At 36.3% G+C, this 14,869-nt stretch overlaps 1 protein-coding gene across 3 annotated transcripts in view; it reads right to left on the bottom strand.

Annotated features, from left to right (window-relative positions):
* Window positions 1–14,869, bottom strand: part of LOC113577699 (4-hydroxy-2-oxoglutarate aldolase, mitochondrial) — a 37,360-nt gene that overhangs the window by 8,915 nt on the left and 13,576 nt on the right. For all 3 annotated transcript variants that reach the window (XM_081705934.1, XM_027010489.3, XM_027010490.3), the window contains exons 2-6: window positions 13,524–13,738; window positions 12,637–12,765; window positions 8,532–8,659; window positions 831–965; window positions 434–530 (exon numbers count right to left, since the gene is read on the bottom strand). In XM_081705934.1, coding sequence (XP_081562060.1) covers window positions 434–530; window positions 831–965; window positions 8,532–8,659; window positions 12,637–12,765; window positions 13,524–13,722 — 688 coding nt within the window. In that variant the 5' untranslated portion in view covers window positions 13,723–13,738. The remainder of the gene's footprint in view (window positions 1–433; window positions 531–830; window positions 966–8,531; window positions 8,660–12,636; window positions 12,766–13,523; window positions 13,739–14,869) is intronic.

Here is a 14,869-nt window from a genome sequence, read left to right as displayed (position 1 = left end):
CATTTCCCTTCTGTGAAACCGCAGATAAAACTCCCATTCCTGGACATTAGTGCCAGAAGTACAGAATTCCCAGCACATGTGCATTTTGAATATGTGGTATTTACATTTAAAATCTGTTGCTGTTGTTTCCATCATAAGGCTGAAAAGTCTGAATAAATCGTTCAGTGGCACAGTCATTAGATATGTTTAATCATATGTGTGTGACATTATAAAGTGAGAAGGTACTAGTGGATCATGCAATAACTTGTAAGACTAGGCTATACATAAAAAAATTTAAGTTTTATTATTTACTGCACCATTAACATATTCCTCAGAAGGGAAAAAGCCTTACAGCAACTTTAACAACAGACTACATAATTTACCCGATCATGAAATCCACAAACCTCTGTTTTGCATGGAGAAGTCGAGCAAGGGGACTGGGATTAACTCTTACCTACTGTGTATGAAGCCATTAGAAACCCAGCTGATCCTGCCAACACTTGGAAATCCTGTGATCTGGTTTTATGCACAATGAGACCTATTCTTGTAATCTAACCATTATGCAAATGGAAAAGGCAAAAGAAAGAAACCATGAATTCATTTGCATTATAAGTTTGTAATATATGCTTTACTGCAGCCTACAAAGTAATACAGTGTAAGAATTGGAGCTTTGAATCCAATGCTGTACCACGATAAATACTGAATGGTTTATATTCTAAATGATCCTGCATGGGTGACAAAAATTTGATTCTTTTCCACACTTTCCTAGCATTTCCTAGCATTTCCTTTTAGCATGAGATCTGCTAAAGAAATGGAAAAAATACATTATTAAATAAAAAAAAGTGTCTCACATCTCCACCACTGTCCTTGATGCCGATTATATTGGGATGTTGGGATAACTCAATCACAGCACTCACAGGTAAATCCAGAAAGGTACTGGCTGGTACATTGTACAGGACAATGGGTACAGGGCTGGAGTCTGCCACCTATAAATGGTGAAGGGGGAGGCAAACATAACATGAAATTTTACGAAATTATTATTTATCAGAGGTAACTGGAATGTTACAAACTGACAAGCAATGAAAACGTGTCAGCCTATAAAGTGATAAAAGTATACAACCCTGAAAGAAATTAACATTGCCATGAAAAAAAGGTATCAGGGCCTACCTATAAGAGACTTATAAAAACAGTGCCAGGGTCTCTCAGTACAGTATGAACTGTATAATGTATACATGATGGTAGAAGATCCCTCTTCTAAACTGAAGAACAGTTCTTACAAATTCTCCACATAAACCTTATGCAGACTCCTGAAATGGTGCAGGTGCATTGATTCTTTTTATGCTTGAATGTACAGTACCAGCAATAAATTTCTGATAGAGTAGTAAAATTGAAAAATGGTGCCATGTGTATAACCATAGCAACCTCAAATTAAAAGAAGAATGAAAAAGCAAAAAAAAAAAAGAAATCTTATAAAAAAGGTCACATTTTTGTTTTAGTGTAAAAACAACTTTCCTAAAAAAGTAGAATAAATAACTTGTATTTTTTGAAAAACATAATAAATTATTTTTAATGTCATGTGAAAAGTAAAAAATAACTTGCATCTTTTGTAAACAAATATTTCAAATATTGCAATAATCAAATATGTCAAGAAAATACTGCTAATTAAGAGCAATCTTTCAGCGATACCATCCTATGCACTAGTATACTATTATTTATTTAGGTACTAGGTTATATTATTTTATTTAGGTATTAGGTATGCATTAGTGCCTAGGTTTTTACCAAGAAACACTAGCATGTTTAACTTTTCACATTTTAGGCTAGATCTGAGGCAAGTAACAATGTTTCCTCCTGAACTAAAAAGTTGCTCAGATAGGGAGCTGGTATGCAGGAGATCATTTTTGTCACCTTACTTGGAGTGGGAAAGATGCTTTTTCCACCATTTCAGTGGATTTTCCTCAATATCTAGCATAGGACATCAACTAGCTGCTCAGCTCTGTTTCTAGTCTTTTGCTGAAGCTAACAGTTATAATGCTTTTTTTCTAATTACAGGACAACAAGTAGCTGCTCAGCTCTGATTCTAGTTTTTGCTGAAGCTGACAGTTATATTGCCTTCTTTTTTTCTAATTATAGGAAAAAGCACACCCTCCCTGCTCGCGCCACATGGTGATCTTTCTTTGCTTTTTCTGAAATAAACATGCACACAAAAACAATTATATTACTGATGATTTCACTTACACTTGAAGATTTTACAAACTTTACAGCTCATGCAAAATTAACAAAAGAAGAGAAATGCCTCTTAATTCTAAACTAAATAATATCCGATTAATAACAGCACATTTTTATTTATACTCTGATGACTCAGTGTAGCATTTTGTTACATTGTAATGTCAATATTACATTGCAACACTAATATCAGGCACACTAACATTAATAAAGGTGCTATATGAACAGATTTTGTTGTCACAGTATTTATTGAGCATGATGAAATTAGCTGTAAATCTTTATTTACATAGCACCTTTTTAAACATATGCTTAACAATAGCACAAAGAAAATAAAAAACACAAGGCATGTAGAATTTATGACACACAAACACAGAAAGAATACAGCAGCAAGTCAGCACCGAGATATCCCCATTCAGATGATTAAATATTGTAGCATTGTGTCTGTTAAGCTCATGTGCACTTAGCGATTGGCAGGTACAGCCTGTGTCCTAAACATTGCTGCCGTGTCCATGCATTGAGCTCTGCAGCTTTGACAACATTAGTGTCACTGTCTGTTGTAATGGCCACAAGTCTCTTCTGAACTCAAGTCTCTTCTGAACGTCTTGAACTCTTCAAGAACTAATAACATTTCTCAGGCCCTGTGCAACCATTTGACGTGTGATCCACTGGAATATTTGCCAGTTCAAAGCATCTGTTATGCTTCCATTCATTGTCAATGTAGTACAAAGAAAGTATGGGTCCATCATCCTACATAACCAGAGATCAGATGTAGCTGTGGAATAGATTTCAGTTGGGCAGCTACATTTTAATGACATTTTATACATTCTGAGCCCTGCAGTTTGAGAAAAATATTTTTGCAAAGGTATAGTACGTCTTTTGTCGAGGGTTTTAATGAGCTTTTAATCGCACTGTAGCTATGGGAGCCATATCCTTCATGATGTAGTAGAAAATGGCATTAGTTATTTCTTTCCATATTCTTGAATCCTTTTCATGCTGCATTACTGAAAGGTGCTTTGTGGAGACATTTGTTGCTGGGTGCTTGTTGGTCTCTCTTTTTGAGCCATGCACTGGTCATATTTGATAATATGATTGCACTCCAAGTGTTGAAAAAGATTCATGGTATTACCTTTGGTTTCTGAAATGCCTTCTCCACAGTGTTTACACACAGTGTTCAGTGTCATCTTCACTAAAGACAAAATATGCCAATGGACATGATATTTTGATTTATTTTTTGGTACAAGCTGCTCTGTGTTTGAGTTCTCCTCCATATTGCTTCCATTTGGCTTATTGGATGGGACCACACATGCTAGTTGTTGTTTTTTTAAATTTATTTAATGAAATAACAAACATGGCCAAGATTGCATCAGTTAGACATTCTGAATGTCAGTTTCGATTCATAATTGCCCAGTCCTATGCAACAGCCAAATTAAGAATTACTTAGTAAAATGTAACTAAAAAGAGAGGGAGTCTGGTTATCTAACTACCCAATCAAAAAGTAACTAAAACTTTGCTAGTCTTCAAAGTTTTTCTGGATTCGGGACAGTTTTAAATAAAAACCAGAGAACTCTTCTTAACAAGTCACTCTTGTTATAATATATAACTGATATAATATCAAAAAATAAGTTGTAGAGAGTCACCAAAAAACTACAACAAAGTTATCTGCTAAAATGTCTGCCAGATTCTAGCAGTCAGCTGCTAGAGGCTACTGCAAAAGCTCTACTCAAGACAAGATTTTTTTGTTTGTTTTTTCTATGAATTATAGACTTAAAAGCACTGTAGCCAAACACTACAAAACATTGAAACATCTATCCCAGATGATTCCATAAAACTGCATTTAAAAACAAAAACAAGCAAAGAAATTCCAATACACCTCCAATTATAACTCACATAAAATAATTGCAATAGGAAGCAAGGAGGCTTTGCTCTACTACCAGTGACTATTCTGCTATGGTGGGGGGGGGGGGGGTGCAGGGGCCAGTGCCCCTGTGACAACAAGCGTGGCAACCCTGCAGTGCCCTAAATAAGAAGTGAGTATTCTATTGCCAACAGACAGCCCCTCTAACAACTGGTTTGCTTTACTTATCTAAACTTCTTCCATACACTCCCTTCCAGAATTGTAGATTCTCTGACACTGGCCTTCTTACCAAATCTCAAACATGACTGTCCTCAATGAGAAGCAGATTATTCCATGTCATTGCTATAAAAACCCTGGCATGTACTCCCTTTTCACATATGAATGTGCATACCTTCACACAGCTCTATAAAACTCAAGCATCTAACTAAGTCTTCGTTTCTCTTTTTTGTTTTCACATGCTTGCTATGACAATCAATTGTTTTTGTTTTGAACTTACTTTTGTTAATATATTATTTTTATTGTGTTGCTTGTATTTTAATATTTGTTTATATTTTAAACTTTAAACACATCACTGAGAGTGACAAATGTCCTACAAAACAACATTTTTAAAATCATCCTGGTCATTATTATTATTATTTAAAGTTAACTGTGACATTCCAGTTCTAGTTTTATTGATATATCACCCTATAAATCTAATTTACAGTTTCTTGGAGTTGATCATAGTTCCTGTGTTTTTGTTTGTCTACCTTCTTTTGAAGGATTGTCCACAGGTTCTCAATGGGATTGAGATCTAAGGAGTTTACTGGTCATGGACCCTAAATTTTAATGTTTTGTTCATCAAGAAACTTTTGTTATCACTTTTTCCTTGTGACATGGTGCTCCGTCATGATGGAAAAAGCATAGCTCATCACCAAATTGCTCCTGGATAGTTGGGAGAAGTTGCTCTTGGAGGATGTTTTGATACCATTCCTTATTCATGGCAGTAATCTTTGGCAAAATTTTGAGCAAATTCAGTCCCTTGGATGAGAAGCAACCCCACATATGAATAATTTCAGGATGCCTTACTGTTGGCATGACACAGGACACATAGTAGCGCTCACCTTTTCTTCTCCAGACAGTCATTTGTCCAGATGTCCCAAACAGTCTGAAGGGGACTTCATCAGAGAAATAACTTTACCCCAGTCCTCTGCAGTCCAATACCTATACTTCCTGCAGAATGTCAGTCTGTCCTTGATGTTTTTCTTGGAGAGAAGTGGCTGCTTTGCTGCCCTTCTTGACACCAAGCCATCCTCCAAAAGCCTTCGCCTCAATGTGCGTGCAGATGCACTCACACCTGCCTTCTACCATTCCTGAGCAAGCTTAGCACTGGTGGTTACCCAATGCCATAGCTGCATCCTCTTTAGGAGAAGGTCCTGGTGCTTGCTTGACTTTCTTGGGCGTCCTGAAGCCTTCTTCATTGCCATTGAACCTCTCTCCTTGAAGTTCTTGATGAGTCAATAAATAGTTGAATTAAATCAGCTGCCTTGTCCTCATTATCACTTTCTCCTGACCTAACAAGAAGATCACTGAAATTATGTTAGCAAGCCATTCTGTGGCAGGGCTGAAATGCAGTAATTTTTCATGGTGAGGAATGACTTTGCAATTAATTGCAATTCCTCTGATCACTCTTCACAATCTAGAGTTAATGCAAATTGGCCCCATAAAAACTGAAGCAGCAAAGTTTGTGAAAACCAAAATGTGTGCTAGTCTTAAAACTTGACAAAACACAAGACTAGTTGTGGTTTTGTAGATGTCGCTTTGCTCTTTTGATAACAGAGGGAATAGACGTTGATACTTCAAATCACATACTACTAACAATTGATGTCTTCACTCCACTTTTTAAGTAAGCATATCAGATTTAGGAATTTGAAACAGAATATGAAACCCTGTCAAATGCTGTTTCTGCACTTACAAACAAGTTCACTGTTGACTGTTCTAATTCTGTTATTGCATCTGTGTTGGATCAAGATCCTTCAACATTATGAGCTTTTTTTTTTGTAATTGGCCTCCATCGTACACTAATGAGGTATGTACAATAAACACCTGCAGCAAGCAACCTGAGCACCTGGACTTGTCCGTAGACCAGAATGTATGAGCAACATGTAGTGGAATACAGTGCATCCCTAAGAGCAGCTAGAACCTTGTTAATTACAAAGTATAAAGAATGACAGGGGAAATACCAAGCAGCTTTTCACTACAACTAACAAATTGCTTAAGCCTAATAATGTTTACTGATAGAAATGCAAAAAAATACACAGCAATTTATCTTGCTTTTTCTAGTTTTACTGTTATTAATATTGAATTTATTTCCATGTTGGGGTCCAAAACCTATGTGCATCATTCAGGTCCCACAGCACTTTTAATAAAATGTTTGCTCACCATATTACTAGTAGAGTACATAATTCTCTTGACATAGAATTTATTCCTCCAGAATTTAAGATTGCAGTTATGTCTCCGGTTCCTAAGAAGGATGGTTCTGATGGCTAAAAATACTCAAAGGAGTGGATGCTGTCCAGAGCTAGAATCATATTTAATTTATCAGAGCCTTTTCAAGCTAGTCTAAAGCTAAACACAGGTCATAATTCTGAATGATCTCATTTCAACAGACTCTAGAGCATTAACAATAATACTGCCTGTCCTTACAGTTGTTGTATGCATGCATGTTTTTGGAAACCATTAGTTGTTCTCTTTTACTTTATCAGATGGAAATACTTCTTGGACTATCTGGCACTGTGCTTTATTGTTTCAGATCTTATCTTTCTGGATGTTATTTTTTTTTATTAAGGGTATGAAATCTTCCTCTACACTTGTGTGACAGGGCATTCCTCAAGGGTCTTTCCTTGGACCAATTCCATTCTGTATTTATTCTCACTTGAGCATATCAGTAAATTTGGTTTGGATTTTTACTATGCAAATGATACCCAAATTTATATTTCCATAAAATCTAGTCTGTCTCATTCCATAGCTGTTCTTACATGTTGTCTCAATGAAATGAAGTTTCTTAAACTTAACTGTTCTAAGAATGAGGTTCTGTTAAAAGGTACATTTTCTACTGTTCCTTGGACTCTTGCATAGAATCTTGGCATCCTCTGTGATAAAAGTTAACTTTAAAAGCCCACTTAAAACATAATTTATATAATATCGCTTGGCTGGGGCATCACTAGTCAAGTTTTCCACTAACTAGCCCACAAAGTCATGGCATGTTGGCATTCATATAAGGCCAAATTGTTAAGTTGATTATGGAGATTGTTTACACTATGATGATACTTTTCACTGCTGAAATGTCCTTCAACATAAATGTTCTGTTGATGACTGTGCTGTTGTTCTATGGCAACAATCAACTGGGAATGTGTTAAATTCCTAATTGTAGTACCTATGGTTTGTAGTTTAATTGAATGACCACCTTAATATAAAGGAAACCATCCCAAAATATACACTCTCATTTTGGTATACAATTTTTAATTATTTTTGAACACAGAAATCTATACCTAAACTTACTCCACATCTCCACACTGCTCTAGATCATCCGGCCAATCCTCTCTGACAGACCGACCAGACTCACCCAGAACACCATCCCCAGTTTACCAACCACATCTGCCCTCATCTAGAACTTCCGTAAATGTTCACTTCTCATCCACACTCTCATTGTGAAGTATTATTTCCTCAGTGGTTAAGGTACTTGACTTGTAATTTGAAAGTTACTGATTCAAGTCCCACCACCGCCGAGTTGCCCCTTAACCCTCAATTGCTCAAATTGTACTCTTTCATAACTGTAAGTCGCTCTGGATAAAAGAGTCAGCTAAATGCCATAAGTGTCTGTTTTTGCGGTTAATTGTTCATGAATTTCTGGTTTGTTCAACTCTTTTGGTGTTTGACTTTTGCCTGTTCCTTGTCATCAATTTTTGGAACGTGTTTTCTGTGCACCTGTTTTTCTGTCCTTGTGATTCATGAGTTATTATATACATATGTAAATTATGTTTTGGAAGAAATGTCAGTGCACCCATGTCCTGTCAATTGCTACACTCCGCAAAGAAGTTTTCATTCATTTTATTCATAACAAAGAAAATTCCTGTACCTGACAAATACTGGCAAATCAAACTGATTCTAATTATTAAGTAAATATTTTTGTTAAGACTTGGGTCTATGTTTAAAGGTCTTAAATTGTGATTTTCAAATGTTTAAAACTTGTAAAAGTCAAAATTGGAAAACAATTCTCTTTGGACCTCCTGACTAGCCCTGGATGTTATGTCAAAGCCCCAGATGTCTTCAAATCTTCTTTTTAAATTCTGGTTTGGTAATTTTCTCTACAATGGTTTACTTTATCAATAAAAATCAGCTTTATCATCTCAACCAGCAAATTATGCAATATTTCTGAAAAAGCAAGGGGAATGTCACATTAACCATGTAAAGAACCCCATCATTATACATAACTTACCTGGATATAGTGGTGAATGAGAGCACTGCCATCCATCCTACCATGATAAAAACATGGTGTCACTACCAGCAGGCAATCAGCACCAGCACTGGCCATATTTTCACTCATTTGGATTGTCGCTTTGGTAGCTTTAACAAGAGAGTTCATTTAAGACTTTGATTAAATCATTAATACATGCCATTTTAATGAAAAATATTAAACCACAGGTAAAAAGATAACTTTGTTCAGTTCATCTTGAATGGCCAAAGCTGAAATGAACAAAATATCTTTCTAACAGGCTCACTGTTGCAACTAGTAATAACAAAAAAAAATCAATCAAAAAAAAAAAACAGCAGCAGCAAGTGGAAAGCACATTTGCATTCATAAGTTTTTGCTAATTATGTCAAAACAGCCAACAATGAAACCACAATAACCTGTTCTGTTTTTCACTCATCTTTGCTTTTCCAGTGGGTCTTATTCTTTTGTCCTTTGTATCTGTTGGTTTTGTATACTGAGAGGAGATGGGGACAGAATTCCAGTAAAAAAAAAAAATCAGCATGATAATGGGACATCTGAATAATTTATTTTGGAATCTGTTTTCATCGTAATCTGAAACATGTGAGATTATTCAGAATCGTGGCATTAGTTTGGCTAGTTTTTTGGTGCCGCTGCAAAGGGTTGTTCTTTATTCCAGAGATCATTCAAGGTGAGGTAGTGTTAGGGGTTTGATCTGCATTCCCTGTGGATGGCGTTTCAGTGATTTTAGGAAACCAGTGTTTGGTCACTTCCTCGATTGGTAATGCCCACTTCCCTCAAGAGTATGCCTGATCAGTGCATGGTGCAGTTTCCAGAGGTGTTCTCACAGTGCACTGCAGTTCACTGGTCCTTATGAAGTACTGCAGTGCAAGTCTAACAAAAATTGCCTCTCTGGATATAAGAGGGCATACACAACTCTGTCACATATACTTGTTATGAGTGGAAAGAAGAAAGAAGGGTTGTGCAACCTTTGTAAAATCGCTGTTACTAACTGATGGGAATTTCTCATCCATCCTATGTGTTAGACAAATACCTGATAAAAGGGTCTGATGTAGCAGTGTTGACAATGCATTTGGCGCATCTTTCTCCAGATTGGCAGGCATAATTGATTACTCTGATCCTGGAATTCCCTGCTTAATTTTTTTGGATACTCTCCATGTATGTTGTTTTGTGAATAAGCTTGTTTCCATGGCTATGTCATGTTTATAATTCTAGCCACTTGTTTATCCTTACTTCCATGTGTTACATCTTAGCCCTTGTATAATATTGTGCACTTTGTTTTTATTTAGTTTATCATGTGTTCCCATACTTTACATATTGGTAAATTGATCCTGGACTGTTGATGCTGACTCTGCATTTGCCCCTAATAAATCTTGTTCTTCTCCGCACATGCATCTGCCTCCTTACCACTCAGCGTTACACCTTTTGATTCTGTACTGAATCTGTACATTATCTGAGTGCACACACAATGTCTTTGCTTTTATTATGGCAGATGGGTTATATTCTTAAAGGTTATGAGTTCTGGTTTACATAATGCACTGGCCACATTTCAGTAGTTTATGAATCAGATGGTGGATTGAAAGTCTGTGTGGTGTATTTAGATAATGTGGTAATATTTAGTGATACATGGGAGCAATTTTACAGGACACCTGTTCCTTATTTAATTGTTTGAAGCACATCTTGCCATTAATTTGGCAAAAGCTGAGTTTGCCAGGGCAACAGTGACCTACCTGAGTAAAGTAGGCAGGTCAAGGCCAAGTGCATCTTCTGCAGGCTAAAGTCCAGTACACACCACCAACCACCAAGAAGAAACTGATGAGTTACCTCGGACATTCTCCTTTTGAGGCTGTTAAAGTTCCTCTTATTTCAGCTCCTCATTGATGGCTCCATGGTTTGATCAGCCATTTAAAATTTAGGTGGATGTCAATTAATTTTAGTTTAACTATTCAGTGATTTGGCTGGGCTTTGATTGGGCTTTGCACCATTTTGATATTTATGTTGGGGGAGTTTTGGTTCCATTGATGGTCTATTATCATGGTGACAATCCTCTGACATTTCTTCATTCTTTGCAGAACCTTAACATTTAATGCCATTTCTTACAGCTTTATGCTTTTGATGTGCACCATATATGTGGATAACTTGATTGCGGACATGTCAGGGGTGCTTGTGTTTTATGATTGTTTGTTTTTGTCATGTTCTCCTGTCTTTAGTCTTCCCAGGGCCAGAGTTTTGACATCTTAAAATGCTGAACTTTCTACTTTTATGGGGGTTTTTTTGTTGGTGTTTGAAGGTTTGTTTTTTTGTGGTATTTGTTTGGTTGTTTTTGTGGGGGCAGGGGTGAGACAACTCTATGGGCCATCTGGCTTATTTTTGCTTTGATTGTTGTACGTGAAATGATTAGGCGGAATGAACCTCATTGGTTGCTGACACAGTGGAGGTCAGGAGTTTTGGGTCTCTTTAAAAAGCTCTTCAGTCTGCAGTCTTTGATTTCTTTTTTTTCAGTTTGGACATTATTGCTGATGGGGACTGCTAAGTTCATTTTAGTAGTGCAAGGTAGCATTGTGTGGAAATAGAGTCAATTTTTGACTACAAACACTACTCGTTGCCTCCTTCAATTGTTTGTTACGGACTGGTCTCCAGGTGGTCAACAAAGTGTAACATTTCTTTTAACTTAACCTTTTTTTTTTGCAATTTATCTATTAACTAATTATTTGTTAATTACTTTAATAATTATATAATTGCTTTACACTCATTAATAAAATATGAATTATTAAACATTTATTCTGTTGTTTAACTGTCATTTTTTAAATAAAAAATGCTGGGGTTTTTTTTGTTTGTTTTGTTTTTTTTACAGTTTTCTGGTAAATGACTAAAATATATTTAAACTAAAGCTAGAATGCTAGGCTAACTTGTAGAGAATTGTACACACATGCAACCAAGTATAAGGAACATATTGACACCCCCCAAGTCCAAATGGGAGGAGCCACAGAGAGAACATCAAGGCTAAGATATAGTAATGCAAGTAACGGCAGACCAACAGACCTTGTACTAGTAACAAGATGCAGAAAACAGCTGATAAAAAATCCAAAAAAAAGTAATATGAAAAGTCAAAGAAATATTCAGGAATAACAATGGAAATAGAGAGAATGGGGAAAATTAATACCAAGGTTGTCCCACTGGTGTCAGGAGCACTTGGGGCTATGAATCTAGAGGAGTAGCTCAAATGACAATGTCAGTAAAAATCTCAATCTAAAAAAATGCAATTCTAAAAACTGCAAATAAATAAATAATATAATATAATCTATAGAGGATCTTATCCTGCCATGAAAACAACTCTGCTTCCATGTCCCCCATTTGTCTGAGACACTCCATTCTTGCACGTATTCATGGATGCACCATTCAGCAGAGTGGTGTCTAAATAAACCCATATATATATATATATACAGAATTAATGTAAATTATTCCCTGAATGGCACCACATACAATAGCAGTCAAAAGTTTGGACACACCTGATTGAATGCATGTTTTAATTGTAATAAAGGCATTTTAATCTAGTGGATTGTGCTTAAATTTGTTTCTAAGAAAATTATAATTTGGGAAAGGTTTTCACCTATATATGAATTCATTTTCAACACACACACACACACACACACACACACACACACACGCGCGCGCGCACACACACACAATGATGCCCCATGAAGCTAGTTAAGAGAACACCAAAAGCATGCAAAGCCTTCATCAAAGTATAGTTACTTCAAAGAATCTAAAAGTCAATATTTAATCACAGCATACTAATATGTGTTATTCCATTGGTTTGATGCCTTCCCTGTTTTTTTCCTGTGGAAAATAGTTAAAGAAACAGAGTAGGCGTGTCCAAGTGTTTGACTGGTACTGAAAATATTTTTCATTTATCCCTTTTTGTGTATAGTCAGCTTTTGAGCATGTCTGTTTAGGAGCCTCATCAATGTCTGACTGTCAAATGTGATTTTATTCCTTTGTTCCTTCCATTTTAGGGTGGATTTCAATTTGCCTTCTAATGATGCCCAAGTGGAAGCAGCACAAAAAATATAAAAGATATACAGCTCACATTCACAGCCAGATCCTGCCATCAGCAACTTGGCTTTAGGCAGTGCCTGTTTAACTCTTCTCACAACCTCGATCCGCTCTTCTGTTGACAGATATGGGTACTCCCCATTAGAGCCCTGAACCACAAGACCTGTCAGTGAAATGAAATATGAAATAAACCCACACAGAATAGAGGCAGATAGTTATTTTTCACATAAAAGTAACAAGTATATTTACCTCAAAATGTACAAAGTTCTGAAATTGTGAATATCTGGAATGTACAGTCAAATATTTGGACACCCCTGATTTAATGCAGGTTTTTCACATTCTTAAAGAAAGTTTAATTCCAAGGTTTATGCATAATTCTTTTTTCAAGACAAAATAAACAGTTCAAAAAGAACAACCCCCTCAAGAGTTAAACTTCAGACTTTAGTCAACCCTAGCCAACACTTGCTTAGCATATGTGGCTACCTCTTTAGTACCAAAACCATCCCATGTGGCTACCATATGAAGCGGGTTAAGAAAAAGCCAAAAGTGTGAAAAGTTGTCATCAGTGGTCACCATGATAAAATTACAATATAACATTATCTTTTTTTTTTTTTTTTGGCACTATTTAATTCCATATATGTTCTTTACTCATTATTCTAAAATATGAAAAAAAAAGAGTTGATATATTAAAACACTTAGATTGGTGCTAAATATGAAGGCAAGTATAGCACAAATGATATTAACTCAAATTATCACATTATATTGGGACTTTCTAATTCTTTTAATTTTACACACAGGATCACATTCACATTTTTAACCTCTGTCTGTTTTACAAAGAATTTTAGTTATGTCTACATAAGTATTCCAAAATAAGCATATCAGATAAAGATTTATTTTTAATTATATGACCATTATACTCACCTTTAAAAGGTATGTTGTTATACTTCTGCAGATTTTTATATAGGCTTTGATAATCTACCTCTCCCTTCTGTGTAAAAGGAGTGACTATAGGAGGATAAATTCCACTAATGTCAAGTGTTTGACCAGCACAGTGACTTGATCGTCTCCATAGAGAAGCAATACTTCTTGTGTAGATATTAAAACTTCTGACGGACAACATGCCTCTGATTATGGGTCTGAAAATAAAAGACAGAAAAAATGGAATGAGGCTATCTGACCTTTGTTTCAGTTAATATTTAACAGCAGTCTAAATATTGACAGAATGTTTAGAGAGGAAAAAGTCTTGTCATGACTATGTCATGAGGTTGCTTCATTGGAAAGTCGACCGGATGGGGTAATTTATGTGGAATAGGTGCCGTGGATCAGTGCACCCATGGCCAACTATGCCAACCTACAACTTTTGATATTAGTAAAAATTATGTACACTTGTTTAAAAGTACTGACAGCTGTAAATGTACTAGTTTAAGGATGCTACCACCCTGCTTAAGGCCATTTCCATGGAACCATGCCGCACATCTTAAAGAGTCAATCAGAATATGTCTGATGCATCCAACACATCCAACTGCTTGTTAAAAATGAACTTTTACAGCTTCCACAAGAGCCACTAATTACTCATCTTACCTCAAAACTGAAGATGATTCAGGGAAGAAAGGCTAAAGCAATACCTGCCAGCAAAACCAAGGAAATGGGGATACAAGGTACTTCTCTTTGCTGGTTCTAATGGTGTCCCACACAACTTTGATATATACATAAGGAGAATTGTACAACCCCTTGAAATACCAGATATGGGAGCCAATGGCAATGTTGTCCTGTGCCTGGCTAAACCTATAGCCAAGCACAAGAACTATAAGACCTTCTTTGAAAACATGTTCAGGAGTGTCCCTCTTGTGCTCAGACTGATTCAACAAGGAATTCACTGTACTGGTACTATTCATAGTAACATATTACCAGGCAGCAACATAACGAGTGATGGACAGCTAAAAAAACTGAACAAGGATCTTCTCAAGAAAAAACTGACATTGTTGGAGAAACCAACCTACATGTAGGGAAGTTGTATGACAACCTCTCTGCGACCCTGCTTAGTAACTACACCCAGTCACTGAGGCTGAGAGGTTGGATGGCAAGCAAAAGTCCTTGCACTTCCTGAATACAATATCTGTGACTGCCAGGATCATATACAGAAGAGACTGTAGTGCCATTGGTATAAAAAAGGAGGAACAAATGAGGCTCTACACATTTAAATCTTATATTGCTGAAGGACTTTGCAAAACTGCAAAAAGGTCTTGAGGGCAAAAGAGGTTATCCCA

The sequence above is a fragment of the Electrophorus electricus genome, chromosome 23, assembly GCF_041902795.1.
Source record: "Electrophorus electricus isolate QZ-2024a chromosome 23, ASM4190279v1, whole genome shotgun sequence".
Taxonomy (NCBI): Eukaryota; Metazoa; Chordata; class Actinopteri; order Gymnotiformes; family Gymnotidae; genus Electrophorus; species Electrophorus electricus.
This window is presented reverse-complemented; position numbering and strand designations above follow the sequence as displayed.